This window comes from Adiantum capillus-veneris, chromosome 27, assembly GCF_014529385.1.
Source record: "Adiantum capillus-veneris isolate H3 chromosome 27, ASM1452938v2, whole genome shotgun sequence".
Lineage (NCBI taxonomy): Eukaryota > Viridiplantae > Streptophyta > Polypodiopsida > Polypodiales > Pteridaceae > Adiantum > Adiantum capillus-veneris.
Genome location: NC_140957.1, coordinates 42,791,826 through 42,813,419, shown reverse-complemented (window position 1 = coordinate 42,813,419; position 21,594 = coordinate 42,791,826). Strand labels below are relative to the sequence as shown.

The 21,594-nt window shown below is 46.2% G+C and overlaps 1 protein-coding gene across 4 annotated transcripts in view; it reads left to right on the top strand.

Moving 5' to 3' along the window:
• LOC147421851 (O-fucosyltransferase 15-like) overlaps positions 1-21,594 on the top strand; it is a 55,872-nt gene that overhangs the window by 21,913 nt on the left and 12,365 nt on the right. For all 4 annotated transcript variants that reach the window (XM_086503811.1, XM_086503809.1, XM_086503810.1 and 1 more), the window contains one exon: positions 21,462-21,551. In XM_086503811.1, the coding sequence (XP_086359937.1) occupies positions 21,462-21,551 (90 nt within the window). The remainder of the gene's footprint in view (positions 1-21,461; positions 21,552-21,594) is intronic.

Sequence of the window (21,594 nt, the reverse complement as noted above, 5' to 3'; positions counted from 1 at the left end):
CATGCAGGACTTCCAGTTGGAGCTTGGCTAGCCACTATGGGTCATGATCCGTTATGCACTCGATGTCCTTCGCGACTACATGAGTCACCGGCCCACTGTCTTTGGTCATGCTCCTCTTCTCATAAAGTGTGGCTACCAGTTTGCTTTTTACTTAGCAGAGCAGGTGTTCAGGATGGATTTCTCACTTGGGGCTCTGTCTCATGGTTGATGCCGATGCCCGGACCGCATCTTTTCTATGAGGGCTCAGACACAGATCCAGCTCTTATGCTTACCTCCACTGGTTATCGGCGAGGAACTTTGGCTATGTTACCACAGATCGCATGGCAGGGGGATCCTCAGACACGTGATGAAGTTTTTTCAGTCATCACTAGCATTACACTATGGAATATTTGGAGAGCTCGTTGTCTTCACATTCTCAGTGCGGCTTCACAGCTCCTTCAGGATATCCTTACTGCCATTTGGCTGGACATCATTCACACCGTGATTTGGCAGTGGGATTCTTCCTCAGGTACATCTAGAGCAGCCGAGGCTCGACGATTTGCCTTTCTTCGGCGTTGGGCCCGAGCTCCACTCTTTTTCACACTTACAGGTGGTCAGATTATATGGCATTATGCCCCCCCTCAGTGGTTTCTACTCCATTCATCACACAGACCACCATGAGATTGTACTAGCCGAGTTGTCACTATAGTGGCTCTCACCCTTACATTCAGCTTGTACTCCCCACGTGACAGGCTATTTTGGCATCCGTTGGGGATCATATTGTACTCAGTAATATATAGCCCTGATTTTTCAAAAAAAGAGAGAGAGAGAGAGAGAGAGAGAGAGAGAGAGAGAGAGAGAGAGAGAGAGATTTCACATTTGATGATGAATTGCTCGATGCTTGATCGTCCTAGGGGGCGATGGCTAAACCAATTCAACTCCACCCTCAATGATATCGACCTACAGTTGGATTGAGAAGAGATGACCGTTATCCTACTCAGTGGGGAGGCTTGCGGGAAGGGGATACAGAGTGAAGTGGGACTTCAGAGCTTTGGACTCTCTTGGAGAGTTTACCCGCGAGATGCAGGAGATTAGACATCATTATGTGACTACATCCGGAGTCACTCGGAGCTTGGCTTGGATGGTAGTGCAGTTGCTCTTCTACACTCGCTCTTCTACACTCCTGATCATTTGGATTACTACCTTCAGAGTTGCTTACACTCACCCTCAGTAACCTTACAACAGACTTATCCCCCGACCTGGACAGTAGGCCACTCTCAGCTCATTCACATTGAGAGCCACACCGAGTTGCGGTTTGGTAGCGTTGTTGGTGGGGATTGGAGGCAGGAGATAGATGGTACACGGTGCAGACAGATTTGTCTGGCCTTTCCTCTTCTCAACAGCGTAGACTTCTCAGTCTTGCTTCCCTTTTTCATACAGGATGATTATGGTGCAGACAGCTTGGTCTGACCACACCTCTTCTCAGAGGACCTTCACAACGCATACTGTTGAGGCTGGGTTTCCCCTCATCTTGGAACTTTACCATGGAGATTTCTTGGCGGTTGGGACACCCCAAACTGCTGCAAACATTGCAACAAACGTCTTCATCATTTGCCTCACATCTATGGCTTCATGCGGGTTTGTTCAGCATCAGGTGCTGGGAGGGGGTGTGTAAGTGGTGTTATACTTATACCACTGTTGCTTCACACAGGTCTAGGACATACATGTACGGCTAGTATGTCTCCGGGCTGGCAACCCATAGTCTAGGTTGCTCTTGGTCCGGTTGCTCGAGTTTGGGGCCGGTCGCCCACTTTGTCTAGTCACCCTCATATATTACCATATATCATTTTCTTGTTGGGTTGTGGGGGATTTTTCTAGGCTTTGCCCTACCTCCCCTTGGGCACCTATTTATGGGGGCAGGGGGGTACCCACTTCCACACTATCTAATTATTGTGTATCGGGTCTTCTGCTCATGGTAGCCATGGGGGGCTGATAGCCCCCAACAATTGCTTACCTTTTAACTGGCTTTCCTCCTTGAGAACACGAAGAGTGAGAAGATAATCAATGGCTTGCTTTTTTACTAGCCCATTCACTCAATTTCATCTCCATTATGCACCCAATAACTTTGCCATTGGAGACCCAATCATCATAGTCCAGTAGTTATTTACATTCTTTACATCCTCTTCTTTATTCAAAGGCTTGACCCAATTAGTGCTTCAATCACAAGCATACCATGTTGAAGTGCAAGGTTGAACATATCACACATCCAACTATGTAATGCCTCTTCTGCCCTTATAATCATTTCCAGCTTGATGCCTTGAAGATCTCCCGCTTTGCGAGTGGCCAGCCTCCAACTAGAGAGAGAGAGAGAGAGAGAGAGAGAGAGAGAGAGAGAGAGAGAGAGAGAGAGAGAGAGAGAGAGAGAGAGAGAGAGAGAGAGAGAGAGAGAGAGAGAGAGAGAGAGAGAGATGATGATGATGATGATGTTGTATTTACGTCCTCGGGGGGCCAAAATGACCCATGGGACCACAAAAAAAAAACCTACAAGAGGCTCCCCTCATGTGTGTAGAGGGGGTAGTGGGCTAGTAGCTTTCTTGTGTGTTAGTGTTGTGTGATGATCCAATACTTTGGCGAAGTAGAGTCCTAAAGCTACTGGGGAGGGGTGTGTCCGAGAGAGAAGCTCCTCAAAGGTGACATCTCCTTGCAATAGCAGTGGGAAATCAGCACGGATGTGTGCGTATGCTGGGCACTCGATGGTGACATGGGCCTCGCTTTCCACTTTGTTTAAATTGCATTGTGTGCATGTCCTTCTATTTTCCTTAATATTCAGCCACCCTCCCGTTTCAATCTTGAGCATGTGTGATTGCGTCCGCATCAAAGTAATGGCCCGTCTTGCCTGGTGGGACATAGGTGTCTTGATATGCATCTGGGTGTCCCCAGTCTTGTAGGTCTCCCAATATCGTGTATTGATGTGTTTGCCGTAGTATTCAAATTTGGACCTGTGTACTGCTGTACTCCATCTAGTGTGTAGGGCTTCAAGTACGCTTCTGTCAAAATTCAGCCCATGCTCATGTTCAGTGCCTACATGGTCTCCTACATTCCTTCTAGAGAACCATTTCTGTATGTCTTCTACGAGACTGGATGGGAGAAATTTACTCTTGTAATTCTTTTGCGGTTTACATCCGGCTTGCCATGCCATGTGGGGTAGACGGCTCTCCGGCATCATCTTAACTTTCATGAGGTATTTGTGTACCCTCTGTAAGGCTTGCATTTCCAAGGGTCTCTTGCCTATCTCCAAAAGCATCACTGAGTATGGGGTGGTAGTTTTGATCCCCATGTGTCTACATAGGAATTTTTTCTGTATCTTTTCAATGTCATTCCAAGTGCTAGCGGGGATACTCCCCCCCCATACCTCTACACCGTAAAGTATTGTTTGGACCACACATACATCAAATGCCATAGACTTGATTTCCCATCGCCTTGTGACACTTTGCTTGCACATGTTCTCAAATTCATAGTATTTCGCTTGTCTTGCATCAATTCTGTTTTGCACGCAACTTCCCCATGCATGGTTTGAAGGTACATAGATGCCCAAGTACTTGAACCTCTCAACCGCTTGGAGTGTTTGCCCATCATATGTGATGATGGGCTGATTCTCATTTCTACATGTGTGGACTGACATAACCTTTGTTTTGGCTACATTGACTGACAAGCCCGTTGCATTGCAAAATGCATGCACTGCATCCAAAAGTTTCTGTAGAAGGAGGGCCTTGTAGGCAAAGAGAACCACATCGTCGGCATATATGAGGAGCAGAAGCGTGAAAGTACCAATGCTAGGGTGATCTCCCCCCTCTCCCATAGCCTTGTTAATGAAATCATCAAGCTCATCTATGCATAGTCCAAAAAGCGTAGGTGACAAAGGGCATCCTTATTTAACTCCCATAGTGCTCCTGAACTCTTGTGAGAAACCTGTGTTTGTCTTGAGTTTACATCTGACCTCTTGGTAGAGGCGTCCCACTGCTGCCCTGAGATGCATAGGAACTCCCAGAGTTTCCATACGTGACCATAGCCCTTGACGGGGTACTGTGTCAAACGCTTTCGTGAAGTCCACAAAACAACAATATAGGGTTTTGCCTTTTAGCCTGGTTTCATCCATCAAGACCCGGAGTGTGATAAGGTGGTCTATCGTGCTGTGGCGGGCTCTAAATCCTGCTTGTCCAATGGTACGTCTCCCGTTATTTTCAGCCCATGTGCTAAGATCTTTCTCAATAATGCTTCCAAATAGTTTTGCCATACATGAGCTCACCATGATGGTGCGATAATTAGTGAGCAAGTTGCGGTCACCTCCTTTAAAGAGCGCTTTCACCCAGTTTTCTTGCCAATCTTGGGGTAAGTATTGGTTGATTGCTTGATTCATCATATGGTGTATCCATTTCTTAGCCTCAATACCTGACCATTTCAGCATTTCAGAGGTAAGATGTAATGTGTCAGCTGCTTTCCCATTCGCCAAGATTTTGAGGCCTTTAATGACTGCCTGGAAGGTGATGGGCTTTGGATGTTCAGTCCGAGCCCCTGTGTATATCGCCTCTTGAGTCCCCGACGGGGCATACAAAGTTTGTACATAAGCATACATTTCGTTTAGGCTGAAATCTCCCATCACATCCCTTTTCTTCCCCTTCATGTTACGCCAAGCCTTCTTTGGCTCTTTCTTGAACCTGTTGAGGTCTAGTTGTTCTTTTGAGAGTTCATACATGCGTCTCTTTTTCCTCTTGAGTGTATTGTATTCTCTAGCAGCCCATTCCCATTCAGTTGAGTGTTGTGCTAAGCCTCTCATCTTGCGTTTGGCCTCCTTGCATTCTGCATCAAACCAAGGATTATGAGGTAAACCCTTCCTAGTCTGTTTACCATTTTGATACTTGCCCATAGAGAGAGAGAGAGAGAGAGAGAGAGAGAGAGAGAGAGAGAGAGAGAGAGAGAGAGAGAGAGAGAGAGAGAGAGAGAGAGAGAGAGCTTTTGGTGTGAGAGCCCATCTTTCAGAGGCTACTGTCATCCTACACTTATCTTGTCAGATAACTTTTTACTCTCTTTAGAATAGGTTTTCTCCCTTGACTTTTGACTTGTTGTAGTTTCTTAGTTGTACATAGTTTTTTCCAATTTCCTGTTGTTGCCCTTGGGCTTGCTTTGTTTAGATTATCCTTTTCTTTGTTTCTCGTGGTACATCTTATGACACAAACATTGTTTATTTTCTTTGTTTCTAATTCATTTGTAACAAACTTGGACACTCCAAGTCAAGATTCTACCGCGACACAGCAGGGATTCACTTCAAAACACTGCCCGGCGGAGTTCCGTGCCTAGATATGTTGGCCCCAAAGATTGGCGCCCCTTTCGGTATTTCTTTTTGTATTAATCTGTGTTGAAAGTACAAGAGAGTGGGAGGGTTCTCACTCTCAGACTCCGCGTCCAGATGCTCTTGAGACCCTGCCCACCTATTCAAAGGTTACAAGGGATGCCCAAAAACAGAGCCCCAAAAGCTATTCTTTTAAAAGCTATGTAAAAAAAAGCATCTATTCCCAAAAGCTTGCGTAGATTTTCAGCAGTGTAAAAGCTGGAATTTCCGTATAGCTTGCCAGCGCTTTTTGTGCCGCAAATTGCGGAGGGTCCGTACGGCAGCCACGCCATCATCATCAGCGTGAAATCCGGGAATCTGCCACGTCAGCCTGTCTCCGCAATTCACGGACCTACCAGCCGGGGTGTATGTGTGTGTATTCGGGCTACCACGTCACTAATTTGTGACATACCCCCCTCTTGAAAGCATTGTAATCGTCCTCCATTACGTCTGCAAAACAGACAGAGGCCATAAATTGTCTTAGCAGACACTGACTGTTAGTACCGACGCACTAGGAACAACACATCTACCACATGTACCAATCGACAGTCACATCACAGGACATCACTTGACATCACAGGACATCACATGATAATCACATTCAACAATCATTCTAATCTCAGATCATGATTAATCGGCAACATATTTAGCAATCGCATCTAGATCCAATCGGGACCTCTCAGATCCCCGATTGACTAATCCTTATTGCAATCATGTCTATAGAGATTTATTAGACCGAAATGCTGCAGTCATTTCGTCTATCAGGTCCTGCACTCAAACAAGTCAAGTACAAATCAATCAGTATCATTTTCATTTTCGGGAATTCCAGTTCATAAAGTCATATAGTAGAATGCTGTCAGCTCAACAGTATCCATGAAACCCAAAGGGACATCAATAACTTTATATCAAATCAAAATATCGGGGCAATCTGTCGACAAAGGAGTAAGTAACTCCCTCTTGTGCATACCCACTGCACTAGATTCGCCCATGCTGAAATCGGGGTTGTATCGGAGTATACTAAGCTAAACCGAATGCTTCAAGGTAAAGATTCACAATCTGAGGAGTATCTGCCAGGTCCTCCTCCTCCATCCACTTCGCATCCAATGCGGGATAGTTCTTGAATTTAACCAAGAACCGCCTTATCACTTTACCTTTTATCTTTCTAACTTTATGTGCCAGTATCTGTTCTGGAACGAGTATCTCCTCGCTTTCCTCCACTTCGGGTTGCTCATCTGGCTCCCCATCATCAGGCACATCGCCTTTAGAGGCTTCAAGAGACTCACATGAAAAGCATCGTGAATCCTCCAAGTATCGGGCAACTTCAGTCTAAAGGTAGCTTGTCCACGGACACATAGGGTTGCGATGTGTCACGTGACATCCCCTCCTTTTCAAAGTGAGGTACTGGTACCGAACTGTATGGCGTCGAGGGAGATCGCCAATAGCATCCGGAATCTTGGAAGGGACTCTTCTACGACCCACTCTGCTGTGTGGGTCGAGCGGTACTTGAACTTCATAAAGGTCTGCAACGCTTGCTTCTTTGGGCCGCGCCGAAAGCGACACAAAGTCGTTTGAATCTCCTTTCTTGCGTCAACTTCGTCTGGAGATCTGCTTCTTTCGTCTTCAAGAATCTCCATGGCTGAAAATTCCTGAAACCATCTGCAACACAAAACCATGAACATACCCATTCCATGTAAAGTGAAGGAAAAAGAACTCGTCTTCTCTAAAGATTGTGTATGCAATGTAGATGAACATAGAGACGGAGTGACAAACCGTTCATCGAACAGATGCAAACAATGAGATCGAATCGTTCTCTTATGATCTAGAGCAATTAATTGTGGCAAAACACAATGGAAATGCCCACTCGTGGTGCTCATACGTTCACGTGCTCGTTCGGAAACTGTGTCATGCCAAGGAAGAGACATGGAATGTGACTTCTTGACAGACATACTTTTCAACTTTTCATGAAAAGTCCGCATACGCTAGTGCTATGAGAGAAACGTGTTCAACATACAATATGTCATGCCTAGGACAAGGGATCACATAAAGATGCTGACTAAAATACAGGAAACGATCACGTTCGAACAATGCGTGCGTATCAATCATGTGAACACATAATACTTCCTGTGATGGTTCCTTGGACCAAGGCTCGAGAGCCAAGATCGCTTCGTCTTGAATGATCGAATCGGCTTGTGGGGGTTCTTGAGACCTTGACTCGAAAGCCAAGACTGGTTCTTCGTGATTGATCGAATCTACAACGAGGTTAGCTTCGCTAGAAAAAGCATCCACTAACACATCATCCTTGTGAACAATCATGTCTTGATTATGCAAATCGTCACGCTTGTCGTTATCATCCAAATCATCATGCAAATCAATATCATTCAATTCCTCATCATGCTTCATACAGTCATGTAAATCCTGTGTATCATGCTTTGGAGAAGAAGAGACTGAGAGAGTCTCCTTCTCGTGAATCCTTACAATCTTGTTCTGCATATTAGCAATGAGAGATGGAGAATGAGCAATGTCCTCTCCATGAATGACAATAGGAGAACCACTTGTGGCATTGAGAGTTATAGTGTTAGTCATAAAATCCATGAGAGCATCATTATCACGAAACCATCGAATGCCCAAAATCAAATCACATCTTTAGAGAGGAGAAACAACAAATCTTCTAGTGAAGGCAGTTTGTTGAATTGCAAACAACACATCAAGGCACTCCTCTGTGATGAGAGCGTCCATATCGGGACGAAAGCCAGAGACCTCGATAGGAGATCTCGCACTAACTTTGAGGCGGGCTTTCTCAACAAGAGAGGAACTGATCACATCATGCATACTACCTGGGTCAAACAATATGACAAAACGGTGCCCCACCGTACGACCATAACATTTAATGAGAGAATCATCAATGGGAGGGTACTGAGAAACTTGGGACACACTCGTGTTATCATTCATTGCATTGACAGAGGAAGTGGGTGCTGTGGGTTCTTGAGATTCATTCGATTCAAGCTTAGGACATGTTCTTTTTATGTGACCCTTAATGTGACAATGAAAACAACGACCTTCCTTAGAATAAGTGCTTTGTTCTTCTGAAGTGATGTATCCTCCTATAGCTTAGGTTTAGCAATTGTGTTAGCCTTACCCTTGGATTCATTGGAAGAATTCTTTGATGAGAGACTGTTGAAAGATTGGTTAGAAGAGTTATCATTCTTACCATTCTTACCGTTCTGGGGGTTCTGAGAAGTCTGCGAGGTATTTGTGGAAGTCTTGTTCTCCTTAGGCTTTCCCTTGTTGTGCTTCATCTCTTATGCGAGAGCAATCGCTACCGCCTTGTTGAGATCGATTGGATCCAAGACTTCGACATCGTACTTGATATACTCATCCAATCCAAAAAGAAAAGCCTCTTTGCGCTCATCATCCGATTTGCGTAATTGGGTACCTAGCTGCAAAACACGATTAGAAAAAGACATAACCAACATACCATTTTGCTTGAGAGAGCACCAATCGTCCTTCAATCTTGCAAGGTATTGAGGTGGCATAAACCGCGCCTTGAGTTGGTCTTGGAAATCAGTCCAATTGAAGGAAAGGGACGTGAATCCATCCGCTTCCTCTAGGTGTGCGGCTAGCTGTGCCTCTTGCCATGCATGGTACCAATTGATGGCATCACCGGCAAGGTACATAGCTGCCGTCAAAACTTTGCTATTTCGTGTCTTCATAGTTGTCGCAAAATAAGCATTAAATTGATGCAACCAAGAATGAATAACCGTAGGATCCATCTTACCGTCATACTTACTGAAAGTCAACTTTTCGGTGACTGGGTTGTTGGAATCTGCATCGTGGCTTGCACCACTTGAGGAACTCCCACGATCTTTGGGTGGTTCGGTTTTCGAGGCTAGCGCTTGTCGAAGCAATTCTTGAGTACGTAGCTCTCGTTGAGCTTCACGCTCGGTCTCCAAAGCCAATCTATGAGCGGCACGATCGGCCTCCAATGCCGCGTTTCTTGCCGCCTCGTCCGCCTTTCTTTGTTGCTTCCGTTCTTTGCGTTCGTTGCGCTCGCGTTCTAAAGTTAGGCGATTGTCTTGTTGTGCGGCAAGTTTTGCGTGTCTTTCATTGCGCTCACGTTCTTGAGTAAGGCGATTGTCTTCTTGTTTTGCGGCAAGTCTTGCGTTTCTTTCATCGCGCTCACGTTCTTGAGCAAGGCGATTTGCTTCTTGTCTATCCATCATGGCCATCATCTTCTTGACCATTGTCTCCATAGGATTTGGTGCACTTGGTGGCGTAGATGGCGAAGGGGGAGGGTTGAAGAAATCATCTCCGGGTGGGGAAGAGTCTTCGTCGCCTCTCTCATGCTCATCACCTGTATGCGAAGTATCCATTCCGCTTCGGGTGACGACCATGCACTATGATCTTGGGTTCTTAAGTTCGCGAGGAACTTGGGTTCTTGAGGCTCTTGAGGTTCTTGATTCTTGAGGGTCTTGGGTTCTTGAGGTTTTCTTTCGCTTGCAAATCGCGTTGGAGAAGGATCTTCTCTTCACCCGAGTTCTACTCCTTTCTGCGGGCGCACCCCTTGGCGGCCTTGCGCTCACACCACCAAGGTTGCTTTTTCCCACCTCACGTCGATTGGCCGGCCGCTAAGTGCACAGTCTGCTCTCAATGAGTGAAAAGAGACACAAGGGGAGGCTGGACAAGCCCTTCTTTCTTGGGATTCCTGTCACTCTTCAACAAAACATGATTAGGAATCGACACGCCCAAGCGAACTTGGGTTCGTGCGACCGCAACAAGCAAAAAAAATTCTTGTGGTTCTTTCCTTGAGTAATGCAGAACACTTCCAAAGCTCTGATACCAATGTAAGGTGCAGCGGAATGAATGTTGTATTTTCTCAAGATTAGTGACCTATATTGCTCAAGGTTCCTTTTAGTTCTTAGGGAAGGAGAGAGCCTTCCGTCTTTATGGAGAGTGCTATGATCACGAACAAAGTGAGTGGATATTGTGCGTGCAAGTGTATGAGACTTTGAAACCAGCCCGTAGGGCGGTAGGCGTTGGCTTTCACCCAAAATTCTTTACTTTATACACACACACAGAGCACTTTGCAAAGAGAACCTGCGACGGAAGTTAACACTTGAATACACACACGGCTCGGAAGCTAGAATGCTCCGAGCAGACGCCGACAACCTGTAGGCCCCAAAATTGGCGCCCCTTTCGGTATTTCTTTATTCTTTAGGAGGGTAAATTACAAGGTAAGGTCCTGGGAATCCTTCACGTGTATCCACCTAGATACCATTTGATTTGGCCAAATTTCGGCAGCATAACAGCCCCAAAACTTGCGCGAAACCAATTCCCCTGCTGGAACTCGCTTGCACTGTCGTGTACCCTCTGATTCCTGTCCAAAAACAGTAAATTCAGCACGCTGTATTTACTGGTTTTTGCCCTGTTTTCAGTCCCAAACAGTCCCCTAACTGTCCTTTGCCAGTGGGGCACGATTCCCAATGATCTTGGCGTCCGTATGGTTGAAAAACAGTCAAATTACAGCGCATACACAGCGCTGATTTTGTACCTGTACGGTGAGGTTATGACCCTCACCAGTGCCTGCTTTGGAGCAGCAGTTAGCTACCCCTGTTCCTGCTCAAGGAGGCTCTTGCCTCAGCACAAAAGCATGAACCCACACAACTGTACATCAGTCAAATGAGTAGCCCTCTTGTGGGGCATCACATAACTGCACGTAGGGGAGAAAGAGAGCAGTATGTAGCGTGCGGGGCATCACTCCCGTCACCATACTGTGCATAGAGGGCAAGGTAAGCATTCCATAGCTTCTGTACCTGTTGCAATCCGCCTGTGGCTGAAAATGGCGCACCCTTTGATGATATGCAGCTCGTTTTTGCCTCCCAGAGTGGCAGAATCGCTCACAAGCTGACACGTCGCCCAGTTTCCGAGTTTGGGCTTTCCCTGCTAAAAATATCTCAACTGGTGCGTCAGTTGACTTCGCGGCAGAGTTGTAAAGTGTTCCCCTAGTCATACCGAAGGTAATGACGCGAACACATTTCGTGGCCCAAAATAGCAGTTCCCTAAATTTTAGGAGATGCTTCCGTTGGGCTCCCACTGGTCTTCTGACCATCTATCCTCATTGGGACCGCATCCAAAAATGCAATGTGGCCCAACTGTCGGATACTTTTTGTTGGTAGTCCCACCTTGACTTTACGCCTTAATTGAGTTCACTTCCTAGTATCCACCAACTTGCTAAGTGCGACGGGGGGACCTATATGATCTTGCTCTGAGCCTAGACATCCTCTTACCATACGAATTCCAGTGCCGACCACTTCCCGTTTGCGGGTGAATCTACCGTTCACATTGGCCATACAATGTCCGACCGTTTGCTACTTCAAAAAGAGGGTCTCAAAATAAATAAAATAAACCCCATTGGAAAGAAACCAACAACCAAGGTTAGCAGTTGCCACATCTCTGTGACATGGTTAATAAGTGCCACGTCCTCGTGACAGACTTAGAGAAAGAAAGAAGAGAGATACGACACCGGAGAGGTTGGAAAACCCTCCTCCGAAGGCCCCACTCTCGTCGGCGAGAGTGGTCAACTTTTGATTGCACAAAGGTGTACAATGATGATGCAGGGACTGATGCAAACGGTGACTATGTCGATGACGATGATGATGACTTTAGGGCTGAATTCGATGCTCTTCTATTTGCTGTCCACAAAGGGGTATTGGCTGAGAATCTGCACCACTTTGTGAGGCTGAAAATGAATGATTGACTGCTGTTTTATGGCTGAAATTCACTGGTTTTGTCGGGGCTCATGTGAAGATGAAAAACGCTGAAGTGTTGTACTTTCTGGCTGCGTTTTTAGGTCATTGTCGTAGGCTGAAAACGCTGGAACAGCAGGTATTTCTCATGCTGAAAAACGCTGGAAATGGCAGGTTTTCCTATGCTGAAAAAACGCTGAAATTGGCAGCATTGCTAGTGTTAGTGATTGGCTGAAAACGCTGCCTGTGGTATGGGAAAACGCCAAGCATAGAAGCTTGATGGCGATAGCTGCAAGAGAGGGAAACGCCAAGGGGGGTGATGCTTGATGGCAATCCCAATGCTGATGGGCTGATGGGGGTGGATCTCACCAAGGGAGGCTTGGAGAGGTTCTTGTTGAGAGAGGGGAAACACCTGCTGCTTGGGGGCTTGTTGTGCTCCTTGCTCATCTGCCCAATTGTGCTAACTTGGGTTTGCTTATATTAACTTACCCAATTTTCCCTACCGAGTACCCAACAAAAGTCACTTAATAAATAAGTGAAAAATGTTAAAAATAGGATAAAGTCACTTGAAAAATCTCCAAACTGACTTTGATGGAAATGCTTATGCTTATGTGGTGTGCAACCAGAGGTATGCATCTACACTAAGTGACTGGGCATGCATGGTCTACGAGTAGACTCACAAAAGTGCCAGATCACTGCTAATCTATACTTGACTGAACTGACCGAACCCTGCTGTGGTGTAGCCTGTCCACGGACACATAGGGTTGGGATGTGTCATTGAAAATCTGTGACTGTTTTCGGTGGCTGAAAATAACTGTTTTGGCTGCGTTTTTGAGGGCTGAAAATGGTGGATCTCTTGCAATGACTAGGGCTGAATCTGCTGCTGTTCATGCATGTTGAAAACGTTGACTATCTGCCGCCAAAATGGGCTGAAAATAGGAAACGCTGGGGTTGCCTGTAGCGTTAGTAAAAACGCTGGCCTATCTGGTACTGTGGCGATGAAGGTGTTGAAACGCCAGGGTCAGGGACTGTGGCGATGAACAAAAACGCTAGTTGAATGTGTTGGCCGTGAGGCAAAGCTGAGAGAGAAGGGGTACCTGCTGCTTGAGGGCCTGTTGTGCTCCTTGCTCATTTGCCCAAGAGTGCTAGTTTAGGGTTACTTATATATTAACTTAGCAAAATTGCCCTACGTACTTTTGTTGGGAAGTCACTTAAAAATAATAAGTGAAAAATACCAAAAATAGGGAAAATAGGCTAAATGCAATGGAAAAATTCCCTAACTGACTGAGCATGCACGGTCTACGAATAGACTCACAGAAGTTCCAGATCACTTCTAATCTAGATTGATTGGACTGACTGAACGCTTGTCGTGCTGTAGCTTGTCCACGGACACATAGGGTTGGATGTGTCACGTGACATCCCCTCCTTTTCAAAGTGAGGTACTGGTACTGAACTGTATGGCATCGAGGGAGATCGCCAATAGCATCTGGGATCCTGGAAGGGACTCTTCGCCGGCCCACACTGATGTGTGGGTCGTGTGGTACTTGAACTTCATAAAGGTTTGCAACGCTTGCTTCTTTGGGCCGCACCGAAAGCGACACAAAGTCTTCTGTGGCTCCTTCGATGCTTCAACTTCGTTGAGAGTCATGCTTCTTTCTTCTTTAAGAATCTCCGTGGCTGAAAATTCTTGAAACCGCTTCCAACACAAAACCATGAACATACCTATTCCATGTAAAGTGAGTGGAAAAAATCTTGTCTTCCTCAAAGACTGTGCATGCAATGTAGATGAACAAAGAGACGGAGTGATACCCCGTTCATCAACCACATGCAAACAATGAGATCGAATCTTTCTCTTATGATCTAGAGCAATCAACTATGGCAAAACACAATGGAAATACCCACGCTTGGTGCTGATACTTTCATGTGCTCGTTTGGAAACTGTGTCATGCCAAGGAAGAGACATGGAATGTGATTTCCTGACATACATACTTTTTAGCTTTTCATGAAAAATCCGCATACATTCGTGCTCATCCATGAGAGAAACGTGCTCAATATACAATATGTCATGCCTAGGAAAAGGTATCACATAACGACGCTGACTAAAATACAGGAAACGATCACGAACGAAACATTCGAACAATGCGTGCGTATCAATCATGCGAACACATAATACTTCTTGTAATGGTTCTCTGGACCTAGGCTCGAGAGCCAAGATCGGTTCTTCCTGAATGATCGAATCGTCCTGTGGGGGTTCTTTGGACCTCGACTCGAAAGCCAAGATCGGTTCTTCGTGATTGATCGAATCTAGAAGGAGGTTAGCTTCACTAGAAAAAGCATCCACTAACACATCATCCTTGTGAACAATCACATCATCATCATGCAACGCATCATGCTTGTGAGAAATCACATCTTGATCATGCAAATCATCATGCTTGTGAGAAATCACATCTTGATCATGCAAATCATCATGCCTGTCTTTATCATCCAAATCATCGGCATCCAAATCATCATGCTTATCATTGTCATTCAAATCATCATGCAAATCATTGTCAATCAAATCATCATCATGCTTCACACAATCATGCAAATCCTGTGTATCATGCTTTGGAGAAGAAGAGACTGAGAGAGTCTCTGTCTCCTGAATCTCTTGCATTTGTGCCGGCACGTGAGACAAGAGTCGCAAGAACTCTTGCATGTGTCGGTCGCCGTTCTTGTCTTGCCCTTCTTTCGGCTTCTCTTTCTGCTTTGTCTTCTGCGTGTCTAACTTTCTTTCCATAAACAACTGCATCAACTTCTCCATAGGAGTTAGTGCAATCTTTGTCGTAGATGGGGAAGGGTCGGAAAAACCTCCTGGTGGGGAAAATTCTTCTTTGCCTCTCTCATGCTCATCACCTCCAAGCGAAGTATCCATTCCGCATCGAGTGATGACCATTCTGCAATCGTGGGTTCTTGTGGGTTCTTAAGTTCACGAGGAACTTGGGTTCTTGGGTTCTTGAGGTTTTCTTTCGCTTGCAAAACGCGTTTGAGAAGGATCTTCTCTTCACCCGAGTTCTACTCTTTTCCGCGGGCGCACCCCTTGGCGGCCTTGCGCTCACACCAAGGTTGCTTTTTCCCACCTCACGTCTGGCCGACCGCTAAGTGCACGGTCCGCTCTCAATGAGTGAAAAGAGACAAGGGGAGGCTGGACAAGCCCTTCTTTCTTGGGATTCCTGTCACTCTTCAAAAACACGATTAGGAATCGACACGCCCAAGCGAACTTGGGTTCATGCGACCTAAACAAGCAAAAAAAATTCTTGTGATTCTTGTGGTTCTTTCCTTGAGTGATACAGAACACTGCCAAAGCTCTGATACCAATGTTAGGTGCAACGGAATGAATGTTTGCGCTTTGCTCAAGATGAGTGCTCCGAACTGTGCTCAAGGTTCCTTTTGTTCTTATGGAAGGGAGAGCCTTCTGTTCTTCATGAGAGAATGCTATGATCACAAACGAAGTGAATGGACACTGTGCGTGCAAGTGTATGAGACTGAGAGATAGAGAGAGAAGAGAGATACGACACCAGAGACGTTGTAAAACCCTCCTCCGGAGGCCCCACTCTCGTTGGCGAGAGTGGTCTACTTATGATTGCACAAAGAGGTACAATGACGATGCAATGGATTGATGCAACCTGGGACTATGTTGGTGACGACGACGGGGATGACGACGACGACTTTAGGGCTGAAATCTGCGGTCTTCTAACTTCTGTCCATAAACACGCTATGGCTGAAAATCTGTGACTGTTTCGGTGGCTGAAAATGACTGTTTTGGCTGCGTTTTTCAGGGCTAAAAATGGTGGATCTCTTGCAATGACTAGGGCTGAATCTGCTGCTGTTCATGCATGCTGAAAACGCTGACTATTTGGCGCCAAAATGGGCTGAAAATAGGAAACGCTGGGGCTGCCTGTAGCGTTAGTAAAAACGCTGGCCGATTTGGTAATGTGGCGATGAAGGGGCTGAAACGCCAAGGTCAGGGACTGTGGCGATGAACAAAAACGCTAGCTGAATGTGTTGGCGATGAGGCAAAGCTGCAAACGCCGGCTATGGTTGATGGCAATGATGAAAACCAAAAACGCTAGGCTTAGGGGGATTCTGGGCTCGCCAAGGAACTTGGAGAGGTCTTGTTGAGAGAGAAGGGGTACCTGTTGCCTGAGGGCCTGTTGTGCTCCTTGCTCATCTGCCCAAGAGTGCTAGTCTAGGGTTGCTTATATATTAACTTAGCAAAATTACCCTACCTACTTTTGTTGGAAAGTCACTTAAAAATAATAAGTGAAAAATATCAAAAACAGGAAAAATAGGTTAAATGCACTGGAAAAATCTTCTAACTGATTCTATTGGATTCTGATGGGAATACTGATGATCATGCTGTGTGCAACCAAAGGATATGCATCTACACTAAGTGACTGGGCATGCACGGTCTACGAATAGACTCACAAAAGTGCCAGATCACTTCTAATCTAGACTGACTGGACTGACTGAACCCTTGTCGTGCTGTAGCTTGTCCACGGACACATAAGGTTGGATGTGTCACGTGACAGCGGCCAATTCAGTTGAAATGAAGCTGGCATTGGCTCCTCCATCAGGGCTTCTTGGCCTTTCACTTTGCCCCAAGCTTGACAAAGTTCTGTACTCTCATTCATCGTGCTTGGGCCAGTATCTATGCAATCTAGAACCAGTCCTGCTTTCATCTTGCCTTTTCGTCCACGTTCCTCCGCTGCTTTCGAACTCTTTGGCCTTTTTTCACCTTGTTCTTTCTGTGCCTTTTTAGGGCACTTCACGGAGATGTGCCCAGATTCCCCGCATCCAAAACACTTCCCCTCTTTGATGTAGTTGGCTCTCTCTCGAAGAGTGAGCCGGGGTCGTGCATCCTTATCTTTGTGTTCTTGGGGGACTCTTCTTCTTTCTACTTTCATTTTTAGAAGTCTGTTCGGTTCTTTGCGTCATGATCTCATCTGTGGGGTAAGTCAGATTGCCTGAATGTGTGGCAAAACCCCGTTTCGCATGACTCATCAGTTCTTGAATAGAATCTGACTTTTGTTCTAAGCAGTGATCTTGGATCTCTGTAGGAAGTCTGCAGCTAAACGGCTCAATCTGTTCTTTAAACGAGATCTTCTTAAATGAAGAAGCGGGTAAAAAAGAACTCCAAAATCTCTTGCAATATGCGTCCAAAGTGTCTTTCTTGGTATCTGGAGATGATTCCAAGTAGTTTGTATGTCTCGTTCGTACTCTCGAGTTCTTTTTAAATTTCAGCCATTTAACTGGCGCTTTCTCGTTCAATAGAAGAGTGGACCACCATGTTTGAGCATTTCCCTTGAAGTAAGAGGTAGCCCTCTTGCTTTGAGTAATGTCCTCCAGAGAAAGCTATATCAAACTGCTGTATGAAGGCCAAAGCCCTCGAAGCATCTCGGAATCCAGAAAAAGTGTCAAATTTAATTGACTGTCCACCTTCTTTAATTTCTCGATCTTTCTTGCTTTTATCCTTGAGAGAGTCATACTGGTTGGCTGTGTAGAGGTGTTTCTTCTTTGCATAAAATCTGTGATCATCGGAGTCCGAACTATCTGAAGACGAGTCCTCTGTAGAACTGTGAGAAACCGGGCGAAACTTAGGCTTCTTTGCCTTTTTCTTGCCCTTTCTGAAGCTTTGCTTTTTGCTTCGCTTTTTCCCTTTCCTGTCTTCTTCGCTCGATTGAGAAGAGCTAGAAGAACTGTTAGAAGAAGAAGAAGAAGAAGAAGAGGATACTCCTTCAAATGGCACATGCTTCTTCTGCTTTCTTGCCGAGGCAAAAGTAGATTGACGACCCAAATAACCCGGGAAGTCAATTCCTTTCTTTTGCTTTTTGTCGTGCTTTTTGGCTTTGTTGTTTGCGTCAAAAAGCTGAGTAATCCGCGTATCAACCACCTCTTCCAATTCTTACTCTGTGAACATCCTCGGAGTAGGAGGTTTCTCGAGTGCCCCTTTCGCCACTGGGAGTGCACTTCGTCGAAGGATGTCCAAGTCAAAAATTTTGCGAATTTCAGATCCTTCGAAAGATCGATCATCATCTTTGTTGCATCGTCAACCAATTGTCGACGTTCCATCTCTTCAATCTCCGCATGAGTAGGCCGAGGCGGGCCGTACTCTTTGTGAGAATCTTCTTTGTGATCTCTTCCTGCATCCCTAGATGCAGAGGAAGTCGACTGTTCGTTGTCGGAATCCATAAGTGCCGCGAGAAAAGGATCGGATTTCTTGGTAGAAGAGAAATCGGCCGCGCTCTGATACCACTGTAACAAACTTGTAGACTCCAAGGCAAGATTCTACCGCGACACAGTAGGGATTCACTTCAAAACAGCTCACAATTCACACTTGATTCTACACAGCCCGGCGGAGTTCCGTGCCTAGAGATGTTGGCCCCAAAGACTGGCGCCCCTTTCGGTATTTCTTTTTGTATTAATCTGTGTTCAAAGTACAAGAGAGTGGGAGGGTTCTCACTCTCAGACTCTGCCTCCAGATGCTCTGAGTTGTGAGACCCTACCCACCAATCTAAAGGTTACAAGGGATGCCCAAATGCAGAGCCCCAAAAGCTATTCTTCTAAAAGCTTTGTAAAAATAAAGCATCTATTCCCAAAAGCTTGCGTAGATTTTCAGCAGTGCAAAAGCTTGAATTTCCGCACAGCCTGCGAATGCTTTTTGCGCCGCAAATTGCGGAGGGTCCGTACGGCAGCCACGTAAGCACCATCAACGTGAAATTCAGGAATTTGCCATGTTAGCCTGTCTTCGCAATTCACGGACCTGCCAACCGAGGTGTATGTGTATCTGGGCTGCCACGTCACTGGTTTGTGACATCATTCCATTTTTTCAGCGTTTGTTATTTGCTTGCGAAGTCAATAAATGTTTTTCAGGGATTTAAAGGCTCGCGACAAGGAGTTGTTTTCACACTCAGTTCGGGACCTTCACGCAGTATCTTCAACCTCTATCAGCGGAGTACTACAGTTTGCTACACTGCTTGTGACGGCACTTTACCATGGAGATTTCTTGGCGGTTGGGACACCCCAAACTGCTGTAGGCATTGCAACAAACATCTCCTCATTTGTCTCACATCTTTGGCTTCATGTGGGTTTGTTGAGCATTAGGTGCTTAGAGGGGGTGTTACGACTTACACCACTCTGCTGCTTCACACAGGTCTAGCACATACATGTACAGCTAGTATGTCTCTGGGCTGGCCACCCATAGTCTAGGTTGCTCTCGGTCTGCCGACTTTGTCTAGTCACCCTCATATATTTCCATATGTCATTTTCTTGTTGGGTTGTGGGGGATTTTTCTAGGCTTTGCCCTACCTCCCCTCGGGCACCTATTTATGGGGCCAGGGGGGTACCCACTTCCACAGTATCTGGTTATTGTGTATCGGGTCTTCTGCTCATGGTAGCCATGGGGTGTTGATCGCCCCCTCTTCACCATCTCTCTCTCTCTCTCTCTCTCTCTCTCTCTCTCTCTCTCTCATGCTTCTGCACACGCGCACTCTCACAACACATACACCTCCCTGGATACCTCTAGGCCCAAAAGCAATTGACCAGAAGGTCTCATAGCGACCACGCAAAATCTGACCACATCGCTGAATGCGGCTCTCACACAGATGGTGCTCCTGAAGCATAAGAACATCAATCATACCACCCACAAGGCATTTTTGTAGCTCCTGATGCAAGTGACCCATCTGACGCTGAAACTTGGGCCCACCTAAACCGTGCACATTCCATGAGACAATCCTTATGGGATCAGTGAGAAAAGACTTATACTGCAACAAGAGCCAACCTCGCTATCTTCGAGGTCGGCTTGGATGGGGAGTAATCCGCATCTGAGAGAACTCTAGATAGGCGCGTTTGAAGTGACTGTCCCACCCAGGCCCAAGCCGAGCGTGCAGTTCGTATGGCTACATCCTTCGTCCAAGAATCCTCATGTACAAATATAAGCAAGGAGGGCTTGGAGTGTTGGCAAAAAACTGTACCACAATGTGCCTACATGGTGGCGTCACAGTGAACTTGGCTAGAGGCCAAATGGTCTGTATCAAATCTGTCACCCTCAGGTCCATTGTGTGGTGTGAGAACTCTAGAGCCTAGACGTGGAGCTCGTCAAGAATTGAGTGCAAGGACCACTTTGTGTGAGTTTTGCCACACAACGGGAAGGAGAAGCCGACTGCTGTATCCAAAGCCTCAGAGCCTATGGCTGCTAGAAAGAGGATGTGAACTCGGAAGTAAGTTGCCTCCAGGTCGGGAGACGGGTCGCCAAGGAATTGGGTGAAGTCATAGTCAAAGAAATACCAATGTCGGCCGATGTCAAAACTAGTCAGCCCACGAGGGACTGTCGCAAAAGGAGAGACCTGTACCAAAAGTAGCGTCCTTAAGTAGGGTTGTCCCTCCCAAGCCATTCAGCTCGTAATGAAAGCACTACCTAGTGAGCGGCGAGTTGCCGATGAATGTCCAGTCCCCTGTGTCGGAGGGAGAGTACGGGATGGGTTTGGTGATGAGGCTAAGGGCGCATCGGGGGAGCGGGAGGAGGGGGTGGAGGCAGGGATCAGAGGACCTGGTAGGTGGAAAAGTAGGGTTGTCCCTCCTAAGCCATTCAGCTCGTAGTGAAAGCACTACCTAGTGAGTGGCGAGTTGCCGATGAATGTCCAGTCCCCTGTGTCGAAGGGAGAGTATGGGATGGGTTTGGTGATGAGGCTAAGGGCGCATCGGGGGAGCGGGAGGAGGGGGTGGAGGCAGGGATCAGAGGACCGGATAGGTGGAAAAGGTGGGGGGGGGGGGGGGGGGGGGGGGGGTTTGGGGGAGCTGGCGACGGTGAAGCTGAAGTGGAGGGAGACTCCTCAAGGGGATCTTGCTGCAAAGGGTCGAGAACCTCCAGTTGTTGCCTTCAGGCTTGCTTTGTTTAGATTATCCTTTTCTTTGTTTCTCGTGGTACATCTTATGACACAAACATTGCTTATTTTCTTTGTTTCTCGTGGTACATCTTATGACACAAACATTGCTTATTTTCTAATTCATTCCATTTTGTCAGCGTTTGTTATTTGCTTGCGAAGTCAACAAATGTTTTTCAGGGATTCGAAGGCTCGACTTCAATGCTAAACTTAGCAAAGAATGTGTTAACTGAAAATCTTTGTTTTTGGGTTTTGTGGTTGACAATCTTGAGATCTTTTCTTTGTTTTCCACATGCAAACAAACCAAAAGTATTTTTGACACAAAGGGTTTTACAAGTGTGGCAGTTCCACATAACTTTTGTCTTTTAACCAGGATTTTGTGCGACTACGATTCAAGTAGAATTATGTATGATGTGTTCCCTTTTTACTTGTCAGGGTGAATGGAGTAGCTTTCCAAAAGGTGACAGGCCTCCAGGAGTTATGTATGGGCGTCTGTTGGGCTTAGCAGCACATGCACTTGCAGAGGTAATGAGATCCTCTTACATGTGACGAGATTGTTTTTTGATGA